We start from the raw sequence: 19,683 nt of genomic DNA on the forward strand, positions 1-19,683 counted from the left end.
TGGTACACAGCGGCATTAACTCGTTGTCTGAAGACATTAAGTTGTGTTCTGTGGTTGAATGTAAACCCACCCCACACCATCAGACTACCCCCGCCCCATCGGTCGGCCTGCAGAACGCAGAAGTCGGCATAACGTTCATGTCGACGTCGCCATACTCGGATTCGGCCATCAGCGTTGGAAATGTTGTAACGGCTCTCATCCGTAAACAAAACTTGTTGCCACTGGACACGTCGCCATTGTTGATGTTGTTGTGCACACTGTTGATGTCATTGGCGGTGCCGAGGGGTCAATATTGGTCCCACATAGTAGGATGGCAGTTGCGGAGTCCTGCTGCCCTCAGACGGCGGCAGACGGTATCGGCCATGCACCTGGTGAACAGTGTGAGTTGCTGGCATCATTCGATTCTTAAGGTGGGTAACCCGGATGTACCGGTCTTGGGCTGCAGTTGTTACTCTCAGGCGGCCGATGCGTGGTCGATTGTTTACGGATCCAGTGATTTGGTGATGTTGGGAAAGTTGTGCGACTGTCGAATAATGGCATCCCAATTGGTTGACTACAGCAGTACGAGTCTGTCTGGCTTGCAACATCCCGATGGCCATCTCTCGCTGGACTTGCGTCAGTCGCTGCATTTCCTTCTCATTGTCAGGACCTGCGTTTCTTTTGCGTTTTAGTATATAATAGCTGTCACATTTAACCATTTTATTAATCAACTATAAGATTATACCTGTTGATATTAAGCAATAATATGCATTATATATCGTTGAATATGCATACCAGTCCAATAGCCTTGCTTTAGCCTTCCTTTGAACAGCATTTGTTAAAACAGATATCATCCTTGATAAATTGAGCATGATTCTGTTCCATGATCAAGCTTGTGTTTAAGGAAGTGAATCATAGAATGGATCCCACAGTGGTGCTGGGTATAGCTAGTGGTTTGTATATTGATAATTGGACTATGCATATTGATTGTAGTCATTTTAGGTTGCCAGTATTGTAGTCATTTTAGGTTCCCATACTGGCCATTAGTACAATTTAAATTACCAGGCTATTTCTCGTTCCAGCCAGTGCACCAGGACTGGTATATCAAAGGCTGTGGTATGTACTACCCTGTCTGTGGGATGGTGCATATAAAAGATCCGTTGCTGCTAATATCTGTGTGGTCCTTAACCATATAACTATAAATAAAATGTGTTGAGTGCATCGTTAAATAAAACATGTCTTTCTTTCTTAAATTACCATACATGTAGTTATAAAATATGTCTGACAACAGGAGCACATATTTTGCACACAAAGATACTAATAACATCCTTCTAGTTATAAACAACTACAGTGGACTGTTTAAACCAGATTTACTTGGGACCTATAAAATATAGTTTAGACAGAGTGCCAGTGTAGATAGAGTTCATCCAGAGTTACGGTTCAAACAAGAGCACATAAAACAAGAAGAAGAATAAATAACATTATTTTATTGACTAAAATTATATGAAACAGGGTTCTGAATTTATAGGTTTATTATTTTAAACAGATCGGTATGATGCAATGCAAGTATGAACACATACACATAATAATCCGATTTATCTTGCTACCTACACCCATTACAACAGGTGTGGTGCATTGTTTATTAAGCTTTCAAAAAGGCACGATTATTTCATAACACATTCTATGGTGTCCTAATTACTGGGGAATTGCTGTCATTGTTTAAAAGGTGACCACTGGCAGACAGTAGTGGTAAGATCGCGTGCCGGTGTAGACAGAGCTAATTACTACATAAACCTTTCTTTTGTTCTTGAATTTGCATCCAAAGTCCGGAAAAGACTGCATCTGGTGCAGACAGAGTTTTATGCCTAATAAATTAATGATAGTTGAACGGGACTTCAAGACTGTGCTGGTTTACACAGAATGTCGGTTTGGACATATAGTCCACTGTACATGTAAATATAAATTTCTTTTGGATATTTCAATATACCAAATAAAATCAACTGATTAACAGCAGACTTTTTTTAAGCTCTACTAGACATTTGTCAGCAGAGCTTTTCCAATACTGATTTGTTCGTCCGTCCATCCCCATCTTTCCAACCATCCATCTATCTGTCTGTCAACTTTTTCTTTAAAGTCTTATCTTCTCCTACAGTTTTGATTGAAACAGAGATATTTAGGAAATTTATAATTTGTTTAATTTAAATTTAATTTTAAAATATTTAAATAAATATTTAACATTGAACATTTTAAAGTCGATCTACTTCTAAAGTTTTGATTGAATTAAATATTTTAAAAAATTAATTTCCAATTTGAAAGTCTATCTTCTTCTAACATTTTGATTAAATAGTTCTAAAACTTAGAATAAGTATTCTCAAGGGGAGTCTTCACAAACTAATTGAGAGATACATGTTATTTGGATATTTTTAATTTTAAATTGTTTTATTTAATTTAAACATTTTAAATTGAAATTTACATTTACAATTTAAGACTATCTTCTTTTTGAGTTTTGGTTGGATAATTATTAAATTATGAATGCATTGCATGTGATATACAGGATATCTTGTCTGCAGTAGTCAGAAGGTTAAATACAAAATCCTTTCTCTTATTCTTCAGCTGAAAGCTAATGTTAAAAACTGTGCTGCAGTTTCATCAGATACATGTAGACTGATATCCCTTTCAGACATCTATATGATTTGATTTTATTGTCCATTGATAAAGAACTTGACTAAAGCAGCGCTAAATAAAACATATTTTTCACCCATATGGTTAAAAAGATGTTAGTACATAACAAAGTGATACGTCCTACTAGAACGCCAAATTGGATGTAACACTTTGATGTCACACAATGTCATCGATTGGCTCACTACAACCTAACAGGAACATCAACTAAACAGTTGAGTGATATAAATTAAAATTTACTATGAGTAATAAATAGGATATTAAACTCGCTACCATTTCACATCATGTTTATGTCCCTCGTGAAATATACTCTTAAAAAAAAGAAGGGGAACTCTAATAAGAATTTACAGTTGCCAAAATTGTAAGGTATATTAGCTGTGGGGAATGGTTAAATGATAATAGTGAATTAATTGGGCAAACATTACAACCGGTAGTTCAGTATTACAGTAGGTTTTATGACTACCAAAGATCTTGGAAGGACGATGGGTTCAAAAGAGAAATTTGAAAGTTGACGTTTTTTTTATTAGTAAATCGCAAATTCAAATAATAAAAATGACTCAAAACAAAACAATAACCAACTGTATGATCAACAGAATGAATACAATTGACAAAAATAATGTTCCACAGTGATTAATGGATCTTCCTGGAAATTGTCAAAATCAAGAATGAAACCCCACACACGTGTACGGGGCAACTGCGTGATGCATGAGCAAACTATGGAATGTGTTGATAAACAGCCCTGAACGTTCTTTACTAGAATGTCTGTGGTCTAATAGTTGATATTAATATTTCAGGTTCCCCTACTTTTTTTGAAGAGTGTAATTTTCATTGTCACTCGCTAAAGCTTGTGACAATTGAAAATTATTTTACTTGGGACATAAACATGATACGAAATGGAAGCTCATTTAATATCCTATAATTATGTTTTCAGGATTTGAGCCGTGTCATCAGTTTGCATGTGACGCCAGACACGTGTTTGACAGGTGATGTCAAAGATAATGTCAAAGATAATGTCAGGAAATACTCCTATAATCAGCTGGTGGATCTTCAGAGTCGGCTCATGTTGGTGGCAGGAAGAGCTGAAAAGGGAAAGGAAAATGTTGACCTATTTATGATGGTATGGAACAAATCCCAACTTGTAATATTTTTACAATGTTAGAATATTAACTTTGCTTACACTTTATGAAACATAACAACAAATAACAGTCACACTAATAGAAATATTATGATAGAGTTTGTCTTTTAACATGGATTTATTTAATCATTGTCCTGAATGATATTATATCTTATTGGCCAGTACCTTAGTGTCTAAGGCCACAAAAATCAGTGACTTTTAATAGTTCTACATAGCACTAAATTTGGCCTTTAATGGCTCATTCCAAGGCTTTTTAAAATATTAATATTAATAATTTGTGTTGTCCATTTTAGATTTTAGATGGCATAGTGCGGCTTTCCAAGACCTACATCAAACTCATCTCAGATGGTTGTGTTCTCTTCAACTGCTGGAAGGCAAATTTCCTTTGTGATGTTGAACGTGATGCATGTGCCATTTTAGATTTTGGAGAAAACTCTGAATCGCTGAAAGGACACCGACGGAAACATCGACTTGAAGACTTCATAAATGCTTTGGCAAATGTTTTTGAGGATTGTCACATGGAGTGGTTGAAATATTTAAGTGACAAACGTGACCAGTATTTAGAGCTGAATTTCTTCACAATCAGCCAACTGGTTTTTCTACAGAAAGAGCTGATCAAGATTGGAACCGATGTGAAGCCATCAGACTTGGTATTTCCACTGCTGTCACTGATCAAGCCAGAATGTTCCATGTCAGACATACATCATGCCATGCAAAGCGCTAAAGATGAAATATTCCAGATTGAGCAGACGGAAGAGTTGGCCCGTGAAGAAGTGGAAGATGCACCAATGGGAAGACAAGATACAGAGCAATACTTTATACAGGAATTGATGAAAGCTGGATACACTGAAACATTAGCACAAGCTGCCTTTAATCATGTTGCAGATGCTGATATAGATACAGGTTGGTTCATGTCAAAATATTTTATGAGAACTGTCATTCTGTTCATGTGTTGGTTATGCAATTTTAAAGTAACATGAACCGCCAATTTGGTTATGTGGTGAACTGTTATACATTCTGAAAGTCACTTTATCACATATCAAAGAAACTGTTCATACTTTTCAATAAAATATTTGTATTTCATATTTTATTGTTTACAGCAAACCGTATCATCAGGAAATACTGTCATGAAAATGTAAATTAAATGCAAGTTTTAGGTGACTGATTAGGTTGCCTAAGTTAAAATCATGTGAACCAACTTTGGGGTAATTAAGATTTTCAAATATTGTCCTCGAGCTGCATGTTATATTCTGTGTTTATATACAAATCAGTTAACGTACATAGCTGTTTCTAAAGCATTTTTGTTCTCCTTTCTGAAATACATGTATTATCAGTACATGTTCTGCTGACATGTTTGTGTATTGTAGATGCTCTTGATTATTCTTGGACCTTTTACTTTGCTAATTTGTATGTAGTAGAATCCGTATGAGTTGATTTGTAAAATGTTTTTAAATGGTCAGCACAATCAGTATTAGTATTTTGTCTGCAGCAATTATTTGGTGTTTGGACCATGAGAATGATGTAGAATTCAAGTCTTCAGCAGTTGACCCAGTCGAGGTGACCTCAGAGCCTTCTGAAGAGCAGTTTTCTGGGTGGAACTCAGAAGAAATTTCATTTGCATCAAGAGCTGCTTCATTAGTGCGGAATCTTCCAGAACAATTCAAGTATGTAGGGCATTTCTATTTTACAAGCAGTCTGTGTACTTTACGGTCGCCCGATCGCCCATGGCGAGTTAAAATAGCGTCGGGCAAGTCAAAACTTTATCACATGTCACCCGCCTGGGAACCGAAAATTTCCGCATATTGTATTAGGACTATGTATCAAAATGCAAATAACTAATGTTTGTAAGACATCGGAAAGTTATTTTTTATTTATTGTTTTCAACTGGTTTCCTATTAGTATCTGCGCAACCAAACCCATACAGGACATAATAGCGACCATTTCCCCAGTCTATAGAACAGTCTAAAACCATTCCAATCTGATTAACAGGGGAAAAGTACAGTAATAAACTCTGGATTGTATACTAGTATAAACAGATTTTATGGCTATACCATCACAGGTTAACTGGACATGAGCTCCAACGGGCTGCTGTTAGATCCACATGTAATAGTAGATCTAATTTTAATTAGTTTGAAACCATTCGGAATGTCTCGGCCAATTTTGATTATGCATTCGGAAAACCTTGTCCACGTAAATGTATTCGTAGGTTCAATCGGAACACCTCGGTCATGTCCGTCGTTACTTTCAATTTAGTTACAATTGGAACAACTCGTCACATTCCGCTATGCTATGCTTCGCAGAAAGATTTTGTTTACAAGCCTGAGGTTTTCCGAAAATAGATAGATAGATACATGTAGATAGATAGATAGATAACTAGTTTAACGTGCTCATATACCATTAGGGTTTTGAACACGCCCATCCAGAGTCCGACCTCCGATAAGATCGGTAGCCTGACTTGGGATGGGGGTGGGGTAGAGTTGAAAATGGGCAGAATTTTAAAAATAGCAATTATTAAAAAAGTTAATAGAATTTTAGAAAAAATTAAATAAAAAGTTACAAGCCAAAAAAAAAAATCCGGAGGATACGAGATGGTATCAATATAAAACAAAGTAAAGTCTAGAAAAGAGTAGCAGGGGCCGACATTACATTGTGTTGGAACATCACCCAATCGTCACTGCGAACGATGTCAACAACAGCTATGATTGCCTGTGCACGTCCGAGTGTTGCGAGAACTTCAAATTAACTGAACTCTTGACAACAAACGAGTTCTTGTTTGTTTAATCTTTTTGCACGTGCCTACATCCACAAAACACATATTGCGTACTTGTAATACCGTTATGGTAAACATGTTATTGGTCGCAAACGTCATTTCGGAAACATGTGGTGTTACTTGTCGGGTGTGTCCGAGCCAAAACAAAACCAAAACCAAAACAAACAAACAAACAAAAAACAAAACAAAAAAGATGACACAAAACAAGAAAAAAATAAAGTGTACGAAGCAGAGAGCCCAAGTAAGAAAATTCATGCTGTCATGGTGCGAGGGCCGTCGGTGGCTACGACATGAAGACAGGAAAATGTTTTGTAACATTTGTGTACAGTGAGAGGTGACTCTAAAGCACCATGTTCACAGTGCAGGGGCAATGTCAGTATGTTTTTGAAGATGGAAAGTATAAAGGTATGTACTATAAATTATGATAAGTAATCTGTATTTAGCAACCACAATTATAGGCGTTACATAACTTGAAAGCACTGTAGTAGCCAGCAATTTGGATTGATATGTGGGAAATGTGGGCACCCATTGAATTCCAGTGGTTTCAGAGTATGACTGATATTGTTTAAAATTATATATTATAACATTAAATAATTACTCAATATGTAACAGCAATATCAGTATATTGCATGAATAAATTAATAAAGCCTGTTGAATGCTGTCATTTGTGATCCAATTTGTTAACATTTTATTTTAGTTACATGAAGAGAGTGAGGCACACAAGACTGCTGTCCTAACGAAAATGGGAGGTGAAGCTACCCCATGGATTGTGTGGGTCCCGTGACAACATAATAATTATAATTTAATTACAACAGTTTGTAATAAAACTAAAACAAGTTTTGTATCCTTCTTTTGTGTTGTTGTTATTGTTTGTATGATAACATGTTTTAAAGCAGGGGTGGGAAAAAATAAAATTGTCAATCGGTCCCACTTGATGTCGTCACTACCGGGGTGGGTGGGAGGAATTAAAAAAATAAAAACAAACAAAACAAAACAACAACATATTTGCCAAATAGTTTTTTTAAAAATCATAGTGATATTTGTATAGTTTTATCTTGAATCATGAACGCAAAACAATTAACATGAAAAAAAAAAAAAAAATTGTTTTTAATCACATATGATCAGTTAAAACTGTATATATTATACATAACAGAATAAATAATATAAAAAAGGAATAAAAGTTATGAATTTTAATTCCCATATATGTATAAAAAGTACGAGTATTCAATACTGTATCTTGAAAATTAATAAAAGATGGCACCGTTTTAGCGTTTGACAGCCTGAGCTAGACAAAGAGAGTAATAACGTCATCACTGATTGGATAAAATTTTACCCCTACTGGCTCTTGAGATAACAGTACATGTAGCTGTTCTGCTTACTCCCACTTGTTAAAAAAAAGGTGGAAACCTTTTGTTAATTTTAAAATCCTTTATAATTATTGGATACACTACATTGAACAGTCAACAGTAAATACATTTATAGATTATTTCATTTTATTTTATGCTATTTTAAGCAGTTTGTATTGCACAAAAGCCTCTTGCATCGGACTAGGACACTCGACCCGGCAGAGCTCCGTACACAGGTGTTGACAGATGTTGATTGTAACCAGTTGCAAATTCTGGGTCCTTTGTTTTAATTGGAGTGTAATACATTGATGGCTCTCTAAACCAAGAATGGTGCTATCGTTAATGTCTGTGTAATCTCTTGACCGACTCAGTGACTTTGACAAATGTCTAGCCTAGTGGCAGTCGATTGACACTACTGTAGGTCCGACTTCAGTGACTGGCGATATACTTAGGCAGACTTTAAAATCACAAACGTCTGAAACACCAGACCACTATTGACCACTATTTATTTATTATTTTAAATCATGCACGAGATACCGATGTCTGGGCTGGCCGGTCCGCTTGACCAATAGGAATTTGTTCCAGTAATAGAAATGGACAGGTGCTTCGGACCGACAAGAATGACAAAAGTGGGACCGGCAAACGCTCGTTTTAAAAAAAAAATTTCGGTCTCAGAGATTGAGAATCGGTCTCAGACCGGCAAAAAAGGGCTTTTCCCCACCCCTGTTTTAAAGTGCAATTTAAGTAAGTTCCTATTTTAACGAATTTCGGTTGTGAGCCATTCAAAAGTTGTACGGGCGAGTCAGAGTGTTGCTGTGTATGGCCTGATTGGCCAGTCAAACAAAAATCCCAAGTGCATACCCTGCAAGTGAATCACAATCTAAATAAACATATCAGTCATTTCTGGGTATTTAGATATATAAAATGTTATCATTGTTATTTACACTGGACAAGCCACGCATTCATGATACAGTAACTTATGTTTATGAATACTGAGCCTGGATATTGTAGTTGTGTATAATAGTGACATGTGTTCATTTTGTTTCTAGAAAAGATACCTCAGTGACTGCGCTCACCAAGAATATTGAGCACATCTGGAAAACATTTTTGGGCTCTGTTTCCTCCAGTGTGGCTGACTACCTGAGTGTTGAACATCTAGGAATTATTCTGCGCAAGCTGGCTTTGTCATGTCAGTATTTCAGAATACTTTAATGTACATTGTGTTATAATACTGGTAATTGCAAAATAAGTCAATTCTTAATGCATTCTAGTAAATAAAAAGAGAAAGGAAATATTTATCCTTAGTTTTAATAATATTTTTACTTTTAAGAAAGAATTAAAGGTTTTTTCATTTTAAATAATCTAGAAGTAAAGATTTACTGGTTTAAATTGCCACATCAGGAATTTGATGTCTAAGTTAAGGGTTGTTTTCAAAAGTATTCAACACTTCAACATTTCATATTTCAAAAGTATTCAAACCATATTTTTTTCTCTGACTATGCTTTTGGTTATATCAAAGTAAGGAATAAATAATGGTTCAATGATGCTATATGCAATTATACAACAAATTTGCTGAATTAATGCTTCTTTTTTGCTTTAATATGATTATACATTATGAACATGGATGTGGGTAAAAATAGAAAACATTGAGATTGTTTTTATCACAATATAACTGCAAACGCTTAAGTTTGAACAGAATAAAGGCCACAAAGACATCATAGTTGTGTTTGAAATATGTATGGAATATTCTGTTTATGATCATGGGATAAAAGTAATATCTGATGCATTTGTGACATCTTTGCACATTATTCTTGTTACTTTTTATAGGTGACCAGTCTCTTAATCGGAAACTTCCTGTTCAGCTGAAAGCAAAGACTCCAAACTTGATGGTCTGTCAAAAGAGTAAGCATTCACCCGTTTCAATTGTTAGCCTACTATTCAGTGCCATGGCATGGTTATGAGAGGAGAATTAAATGCCCTGTTATTGGCAGTCTGGATTTATTTGGAGTCTTACTGACTGACAAATGTGCATTGCAAATTTAAGATATAGTTGTTTAATTGACGTTTGTAATTTATTGAATCAATCTTTGTCCACATGAATTAGCAATCATGTCTTTTTTCCTTGCTTTGTTGTCCTTTAATTGCCAGTCTCTATTACCTAAGGCAAATAGTGTTAATTTGTGACAGTATACCAACATATCAAACAGATTGATGTAAGTAAAAACATAAATTAAAATTATGCAATTTTACTTGTTTAAAAGTAAAAGGTTAGACTTGACTTCATTGTGTGGTATCATAGGTAAAACAGTGAGGTATAAGGCTGATACATGCTGGGTTTGTGTTTCAGTACCAGCTTCAATCACAAAAGAGTGCATTGCTTAGCAGGGAGATGTCAGCCCACTACATTCACCATTAACCTTTATCCTGGAGAGACAGTCTATACACTGTATCTTCACCTATAAGTCAAATATTTTATATTAAAATATTTCATAGCTCGGAAGTCAACTTACAAGACTGTCATGGTAAGCACTAACCATTAACCTTTATCCTGGACAGACATTCTAGAAAGCTATATGTAAGATATGTGCCCAAGACAGTATGTGGAAACCTCAATTGAAAACCAAGAATGAAAATAAATCAAGATGGAATGGACTCAATAAGTCTGTTTGTGTTTTGTAGGTGATATGCTGAATGCAGTGCTGCATATGTACGTGGAAGATCCTGATCAACCATTGCCACGACCTGATGAGGTTTTGTTATGCACACCAGAAACTACTTTTGATGAGGTGAGTAGTTCTGTTTTTGACTGTGTTCACATCATTAGTGTATTGAGATATTTTTTAATATTTTAATAAGCCACGTTTTATGTCATTATTTAAAAACATAGTTTATTGCATATAATGAAGGGATTGGGCACAAGTTATCCAACTCAAGAGGCTGTCTCCTCTATTTATTGTTAATATGTGTATATCGTCCGTTGCCCTGTTTCGGTGAGGTTCCTGTTTCGGTGGTTGCGTCATTTGTGCTTTGTGTGCAACAGTATGTACATTTGAAGATTTCTGAAGTCGTTGAATTTGCATGAGAGAAAAGTAAACAAACATCTGTCATATTCACAGAAATATTCATAAAAATAAAGTTAAAATGAGCAAAGAAAGCAAGATTGAACTTTACCCACTCATAAACACGGCACATATCTTAATACCTTTTTTCAAAAACTGTAATTTGAAAGAAAACTTATTTTTTAAAACTATTTCTGTCTGTTCTCAGCTGTACATAATTGTCATGGCATCTGCTGGTAAAATTCTCTTTACAGATACTTGCCAAAAATATATGGTCCTTATACATGTATGTTTTAACATAAATATCTTTCTGAATATCTATTTTATATATTTATTAAAACTCAGAATGCAGCTTATATTTTTTAAACCAAACAATTTTACCATTATAACCATTCATTTGCTCAACTTTTAATGTAATTGCAAGATAGAATTTTGTAATTTTGTAGATTTTTGTAATTTGATTTTAAAAATATTTTTAAAATTATTATAAGTGCATGTTTTGTTGAACAACATACATGTTTTGATAAAACACTGAACATTTTTGTGTTGGAAAGTTTTTGCTGTTTTTGCCGAAACAGGTTACCTAATTAACAAAATTTAATGCTGAGGCATGGTACAGTTTTTGACACACATGTGATAAACTTAGCTACATAGCGGCCAGTTTAGTGCTCATTTGAAGAGTAGAAATACTAATAAAAAGGTAGTTATTTGAATAACAACTGTCTGTTTATAAATATTGATATGCTTTAGAACCGAATGCTTATGCTTACCAAAACTGGTTTACCCATGATATATATTTTAATTTTTGCAGGTTGACATTTTCCTACGGCGAGCATTTTTCAGCCCTTTGGGAAAAATTCATTGTTTGGCATATGCTGATCTCTTGAGATATGAAATTGAAGAAAAGATAGAAAAGAAGTTCATTGACTACATTATAAAAGCAAATGGTAATTAAACTTTATTTGTGAACTCAGTTTATCAATGTTTGTCTTTGGGTGGAACACATTTTAATTGTATACTTCTGCAGTTTAAAAGACATCACTCAAGGTTTTAATTGATACAAGCTTCACATATAGTTACTGAAATTTGTAGATACATCAGGAATTAAAACATAAAAACTTTGTATTCAGTGGTCTTCCAATTTTTTTTAATTCCAAATATTCCAAGTTTCTTGTGCAGTTTGAGTCATGCTCACCCAGAAAATATGTTGAATAAAAAGAAAATTAGCTTTGAGCAGGAGGATTTTGACCCCCAAAACCTCCTTGTACTTGTACTTGTGCTTGAAATTTTAGTCTGAAATTGCCATTGAACTATTTTTGATTAATGGAATACTATTGATTCTGGAGTGTTAATGATAGAAAATTATGTATCCATGTTTATTTCTTGACTAGTATGGTTGCATTCATGTCAATAAAGGTAGTTCTGTGACCTGATTAATTTGTTAAATTTTCATTCGAAAGTATGTAATCCGTATGCTATCCATTACGTGTACATGTATATAATAATAAATGTTATTGTTTACTTTAATGTTTTTAGGATTCAGTTGTTGTTCTCTTTTAGCTAAAGATTGTGACTACAAACCAGACGAGCCATTGAATTATTGAAGCATGTTGAAGATGATAGATTACTATAAAATATTGTTTCTATATTTGCACAAAAGTAATTGTCCTCAGTTGCTGTTCTCTTTGATTTTAGCTAAAGATTGTGACGACAAACAAGACAAGCCATTGAATTACTGAAGCATGTTGAAGATGATAGATTACTATAAAATATTGTTACTCTATTTGCACAGAAGTAATTGTTCTCAGTTGTTTTTCTCTTTTAGCTAAAGATTGTGACTACAAACCAGACAAGCCATTGAATTACTGAAGCATGTTGAAGATGATAGATTACTATAAAATATTGTTACTCTATTTGCACAAAAGTAATTGTCCTCAGTTGCTGTTCTCTTTGATTTTAGCTAAAGATTGTGACGACAAACAAGACAAGCCATTGAATTATTGAAGCATGTTGAAGATGATAGATTACTATAAAATATTGTTACTCTATTTGCACAGAAGTAATTGTTCTCAGTTGTTGTTCTCTTTTAGCTAAAGATTGTGACTACAAACCAGACAAGCCATTGAATTACTGAAGCATGTTGAAGATGATAGATTACTATAAAATATTGTTACTCTATTTGCACAAAAGTAATTGTCCTCAGTTGCTGTTCTCTTTGATTTTAGCTAAAGGTTGTGACTACAAACCAGACAAGCCATTGAATTATTGAAGCATGTTGAAGATGATAGATTACTATAAAATATTGTTACTCTATTTGCACAAAAGTAATTGTCCTCAGTTGCTGTTCTCTTTGATTTTAGCTAAAGATTGTGACTACAAACCAGACAAGCCATTGAATTATTGAAGCATGTTGAAGATGATAGATTACTATAAAATATTGTTACTCTATTTGCACAGAAGTAATTGTTCTCAGTTGTTGTTCTCTTTTAGCTAAAGATTGTGACGACAAACAAGACAAGTCATTGAATTATTGAAGCATGTTGAAGATGATAGATTACTATAAAATATTGTTACTCTATTTGCACAAAAGTAATTGTTCTCAGTTGCTGTTCTCTTTGATTTTAGCTAAAGATTGTGACTACAAACCAGACAAGCCATTGAATTATTGAAGGATGTTGAAGATGATAGATTACTATAAAATATTGTTACTCTATTTGCACAAAAGTAATTGTCCTCAGTTGCTGTTCTCTTTGATTTTAGCTAAAGATTGTGACTACAAACAAGACAAGCCATTGAATTATTGAAGCATGTTGAAGATGATAGATTACTATAAAATATTGTTACTCTATTTGCACAAAAGTAATTGTCCTCAGTTGCTGTTCTCTTTGATTTTAGCTAAAGATTGTGACTACAAACCAGACAAGCCATTGAATTATTGAAGCATGTTGAAGATGATAGATTACTATAAAATATTGTTACTCTATTTGCACAGAAGTAATTGTTCTCAGTTGCTGTTCTCTTTTAGCTAAAGATTGTGACTACAAACCAGACAAGCCATTGAATTATTGAAGCATGTTGAAGATGATAGATTACTATAAAATATTGTTACTCTATTTGCACAGAAGTAATTGTTCTCAGTTGCTGTTCTCTTTTAGCTAAAGATTGTGACTACAAACAAGACAAGCCATTGAATTATTGAAGCATGTTGAAGATGATAGATTACTATAAAATATTGTTACTCTATTTGCACAGAAGTAATTGTTCTCAGTTGCTGTTCTCTTTTAGCTAAAGATTGTGACTACAAACAAGACAAGCCATTGAATTACTGAAGCATGTTGAAGATGATAGATTACTATAAAATATTGTTACTCTATTTGCACAGAAGTAATTGTTCTCAGTTGCTGTTCTCTTTTAGCTAAAGATTGTGACTACAAACAAGACAAGCCATTGAATTATTGAAGCATGTTGAAGATGATAGATTACTATAAAATATTGTTACTCTATTTGCACAAAAGTAATTGTCCTCAGTTGCTGTTCTCTTTGATTTTAGCTAAAGATTGTGACTACAAACCAGACAAGCCATTGAATTATTGAAGCATGTTGAAGATGATAGATTACTATAAAATATTGTTACTCTATTTGCACAAAAGTAATTGTCCTCAGTTGCTGTTCTCTTTGATTTTAGCTAAAGATTGTGACTACAAACCAGACAAGATATTGAATTATTGAAGCATGTTGAAGATGATAGATTACTATAAAATATTGTTACTCTATTTGCACAAAAGTAATTGTTTTCAGTTGCTGTTCTCTTTGATTTTAGCTAAAGATTGTGACGACAAACAAGACAAGCCATTGAATTATTGAAGCATGTTGAAGATGATAGATTACTATAAAATATTGTTTCTATATTTGCACAAAAGTAATTGTTCTCAGTTGCTGTTCTCTTTGATTTTAGCTAAAGATTGTGACTACAAACTTGTAGTTCTGTGTTCATCAGAAAATGAGTTCCGCGCTCGCCTTGTAGCAGCTCTGGATCGTCATCGCTGTCAGCCCCCAATAATCAGAGTGAAGAACATCAAAGACTACCTGACAGAGAAGTTCACAGCAGTCCGTGTTGAGAAGAATACAAGATCTGCTTCCCATATTGATTTCTCACAGTAAGCACGTTATTTGTGAATCTCTAGGATTAATTAGCATATATTGAATTGAATTTTTCCTTTTTCTTCACAGTAAGTTAAATGAGTTTGATTTAGAGCTGTTGTGGAAAAGAACAAAATTAGCCAGTATTGGTGAGCCAATACCAGAGTTGTATACATTAACACTTTATTGTTTAACATAGATAGATGAACTAACATGTAAACCACTAGATGAAAAGAGGGTACTGGGATGTTTTAACCTAGAGGGCTAATTGAGAAAATTAAGCAGCCATGTCTACTGAATGCATGCATGTAGAGACACATATCATTACGAGCATGAAATGTTAGCAGCTTTGTTTTTCATCAGTAGCCACTTAAAATCACCTAATAAATAATACTGTAGGCATACTTGTATAATACATAGTGTCTCATTATTTGCAGTTCCACAGTGCGTGTTGTAAAATCCAAGAGAGCTGGCATTGGAAAGACTCTGTATAAGAATCGCAGAGTGGCAGAACTCCAAGAACTGAATCCCATGTTTAGAGATAAAGACTTGTCAGTGTCCATTCCTCTGTATGAGAAGAATGTGGTCATGACACAGGTTGTTGACAAACTCTTGCCTTGCACTCTGAAACCGGGACAAGTCTTTCCAAGGATTTTTCATTTGAACATTTCATATGAGGTAAAAACTTTAGTATTGTATTATATTTATGTTCTAAAAAGTGTGGATCAGAACTTTTTGAAATTGAAAAATTAATGGGTTTTTTTGTGTATTTTATTGTAAACGTTTGTTTGTGGAAAATTAATTATGTTCATGGTTGCAATTTTATTAAATGTGATTTAAATATTTTGAACCGGTATTTATTATCTTAGAATTGTCTTGCACATATAATTTCTTAGTGTGTATTTTTTTCCCATTATAGGTCCAGGAAGGTTTGGATTATCTTCTGTTCAACCTGTTGATTTTGGGGAAAGTGTCAAATGAAAAAGGACACATCTGGCTTCGCTCAGCCATGGATCTTTACTTGGTTGAAATTATTCCCATTTCAGATGTCAGAGACCACAGAGTAAGTATTTTATGTCTGTTTAATATCTTTATATATAATTACTTTGTGGAGTTCACAATTTATTTGTTCATATTACATGCAAACTGAATGTTATTATGAACTTACAGAAAGCTGACAATATTATATTCAAAAGAGTATCAAAATTGGAAAGTTTAAAATAGCAGTGAGATGAATTAGAAACCATAATTGTCTAATGTAGTTGCCTACTAGAATTTTCTCTTTGTACAACATATTTGTCAGGATTACATATAGGGTACATAACTATTATGAACCACACCAATAATTACTTTGCATGTTAAAATTGTACTGTTTAACTTTTGTATTAAAGTTTTGCTTTTTGATCAGCTTCTCACAAACTATAGGTCCTAGGTCAATGAAATTTGGTTTATAGTTGCACCTATGGGTGTTCATCAAAGTGCATGTGAAAAGAATTAAAAATTAGCTTAACATTAACATTTTTACTTTTAGCTTTATTTCTCATAAACTGTAAGTCCTAGATTGATGAAACTTGTTTTAAAGTTATTCCTATGGATGTGCATCACAATGTATGAGAAAATAATTTTAAAAATAATTAATTAAACAGTTTTTAATTAAAATATTTTTGCTCAACATTAAAGTTTTGCTTTAATGTTTTGTGTTTAGATCAGTTTCTCACAAACTGTAAGTTCTAAATCATTGAAACATTATCTTTACACCTATGGATGTTGATCATATTACTTGTGACACATTTTTAAAAATTAATTAAATATTTTAATTAACATAATTTAATTGAATGTGTTTAGCGAGACATTTAATTGTGTGAAATTCTTGTTAAAAATTAAGATTAATGATGTACTATTTTTTAATCCAAATGCTACACTATGTTTAAATAGCCGATTCTAATTCGATTTTCACAGAAAACCAATGTACGGTTGATACATCCCATATTTGAAATTCTGCCACATGTGACGTGTTGGTCTCCACAAGACAGTTTACAGATCCTGACTAAAACCAGTAGACCTGATGGTTGGTATCTAGATGCATGCTTTTTTCTTTTTGTTTTATTCTTGTCTATGCCAAATTCTGCTCAAGATTACATAGTTATTCCTTGATACTGATTTGATGTTCACATGTGAAGTGTAGGTCTCCACAAGATAGTTTGCAAATTCTGACAAACACCAGTAAACCTAATGGTTGGTATCAAGCTATTTATTTACTTCTTCACTAGAAAATCTTTTTACAAATAAGTGTAAGATAAGGAGAGGGATTGGTTTAATGGCAAAGTTTTATTAAGTCAGTTATAAAGAAAGCATGCATTCTGTTTTACTGAAAATATACATTTTAATTTGCTTCCTTTAGATTCTGAGAGTGTTAACTTTTGTTAAAAACTTGAACATAAACTTAAAATTGTTTTATGGTAGACACTTGGAGGTTATATCTACTAAATATGATGCATCACTGACCAACATGATGGCTGATACTATTCCATATTTTGAACTTGTGCATAGTTTTTCATCTCTTTTGTAAAACTCTAGCACATTTGTTCATTGTTTAGATGAAGTGATAGACTTGACAGCTGTGGTAGCAGTATTCAGGATATGCTAACTGTTCGTGAACACCTGATATCATCACTGTTATGACAGTGATTTATGAGTGCATGTCATCACAGCTATATTTTTTCCAATGAGATAGTTTTCAATTTGTAAACTAGTCTTGACAGTGGCAGTCCTCTTTGGCAGTGTAATAAGTATTTATTGTTCAGATAGGATCTCCTTTGGAATGGCTGTCCTCTCTAAAGACAAGCTTGAGGCACTAGATAGAGATTTGTGGAATCGATCACTATTTTGCCTGTAAGACTGTACATATGACACCCAATAGCCGATGATTAATTAATCAATGTGCTCCAGTGGTGTCATTAAACAAAACAAAGAAACTGCACATACGATTATGGATAATGGTTTTTGCCGTTCATATTATGAGGAGTCATGACTTAAAAGGCTAAATCTCCTGTAGAGCGCTTGTACGTTGATGTACACAAATCTTGTTTAGGTGCTAGTCACGCAAAGCTTTCTATGCAAGCTGCTACCAAGATTAAATCATTGCAGAAACATCCTACACATACTGCAGTGTTTGATAACAAATATATGAAGTTGTTTGATGCAAGCAAAATGCTATTCATACATTTGGTCTTCGCATTAACCGTTTTGTTTTTTCAATTTCCAAGATTGATTTATCAGACACTTTGGAAACTTCTTCATATTTTGTTTTACCACCTTGGTGTATTACACCACCTAACATTGTGTTTGATCTTGTACATCTGAAGAAAGATAGTACAGATGCTGGTGTCTATAAAAAAAAATTCATGGAAATGCACGACCGGTACCGTTCTTATACATTGCTATTTATACAGACAGATCACAGGATGGGAATTTGGTGACTTGTGCTAGTTTTTCCTTCACACACAATACTTTCCATGAAATTGCGTGACTTTTCATCAATCTTTTGTGCTGAAGTTTGGGCAGTCATTAAAGCCTTAGAATATATTGAGGATTCGATTTGATCCAAATTTATTATTTTCACAGATTCACTTTCATGTCTCCAATATGAAGCTTAATTGGGATGGTGATACGAAAGTGTGTCTTTTTAGCCATAGCAAATAAAGATATTGTCTTTTGTTGGGTGCCCAGCCATGTTGGTATCGGGGATAATGAAAAGGCAGCTGCCAAGTCTGCTATAATTTGCCTCATGCCAGAGTTGGTGTGCCGTATACTGATTTTAAACAGTATTAACCAATTTATATTTTCGACTTGGCAAAATGATTGGAATGGTTTGGTTGTGAACAAACTTCATGCTGTCTTGGGAGAGTGGCAGTCCTCCTATAGGCAGTGCAGGAAGGATGAAATAGTCTGGTGTCATGCTCGCATCGGTCATACCTACTTGACCCATTCATTTATCTTGAAGAAAGATGCTCTATCTCAGTGTGACCGCTGTCAGTGTACTCTGATGGTACGCCACATTTTGGTGGAGTGTACTCATCTCAGTGAAAGTAGAAAAGATATATTTGGTCAAAGAAATGTGATGGAATCCTTTTGATTCCATCCAGAACTTTTATTATAATTTTTATGTGATACTGACTTTTATTCTAAATTTTAATTCATGTATCTATGATATTTGTAATGTTGTACAGTTCTTTACACTGTGTGTTTATTTAACTCTTGAATTTTAACTTGATGATGTTCATCACTTACTGTGTACATTTACCATAGTTTGACACCCAGTAGCCAATGTATTTTTCATGCTATGGTGTCGTTAAACATCTATTCTATTCTTTTTATCTTGAAGAAGGATTCTCCACCTCAGTGTGACTGCTGTCGGTGTACTCTGATAGTACACCACATTTTGGTGGAGTGTAATCATCTCAAGGAAACTAGAAAATATGTTTTTTTGGTCAAAGAAATGTGATGGAATCCTTTTGATTCCATCCAGAACTTTTGTTGTAATTTCTTCGAGATACAGACTTTTATTGTAAATTT

At 33.9% G+C, this 19,683-nt stretch overlaps 1 protein-coding gene across 1 annotated transcript in view; it reads left to right on the plus strand.

The window, feature by feature from the left end:
* Positions 1–19,683, plus strand: part of LOC121372350 (E3 ubiquitin-protein ligase rnf213-alpha-like) — a 47,552-nt gene that overhangs the window by 11,443 nt on the left and 16,426 nt on the right. The window contains exons 7-18 of the mRNA XM_041498653.1: positions 446–641; positions 3,590–3,775; positions 4,087–4,696; positions 5,283–5,457; positions 8,959–9,098; positions 9,737–9,811; positions 10,589–10,695; positions 11,780–11,915; positions 14,924–15,125; positions 15,546–15,786; positions 16,028–16,171; positions 17,068–17,176. Coding sequence (XP_041354587.1) covers positions 446–641; positions 3,590–3,775; positions 4,087–4,696; positions 5,283–5,457; positions 8,959–9,098; positions 9,737–9,811; positions 10,589–10,695; positions 11,780–11,915; positions 14,924–15,125; positions 15,546–15,786; positions 16,028–16,171; positions 17,068–17,176 — 2,321 coding nt within the window. The remainder of the gene's footprint in view (positions 1–445; positions 642–3,589; positions 3,776–4,086; positions 4,697–5,282; positions 5,458–8,958; positions 9,099–9,736; positions 9,812–10,588; positions 10,696–11,779; positions 11,916–14,923; positions 15,126–15,545; positions 15,787–16,027; positions 16,172–17,067; positions 17,177–19,683) is intronic.

Source organism: Gigantopelta aegis, chromosome 4 (assembly GCF_016097555.1).
Source record: "Gigantopelta aegis isolate Gae_Host chromosome 4, Gae_host_genome, whole genome shotgun sequence".
NCBI lineage: Eukaryota > Metazoa > Mollusca > Gastropoda > Neomphalida > Peltospiridae > Gigantopelta > Gigantopelta aegis.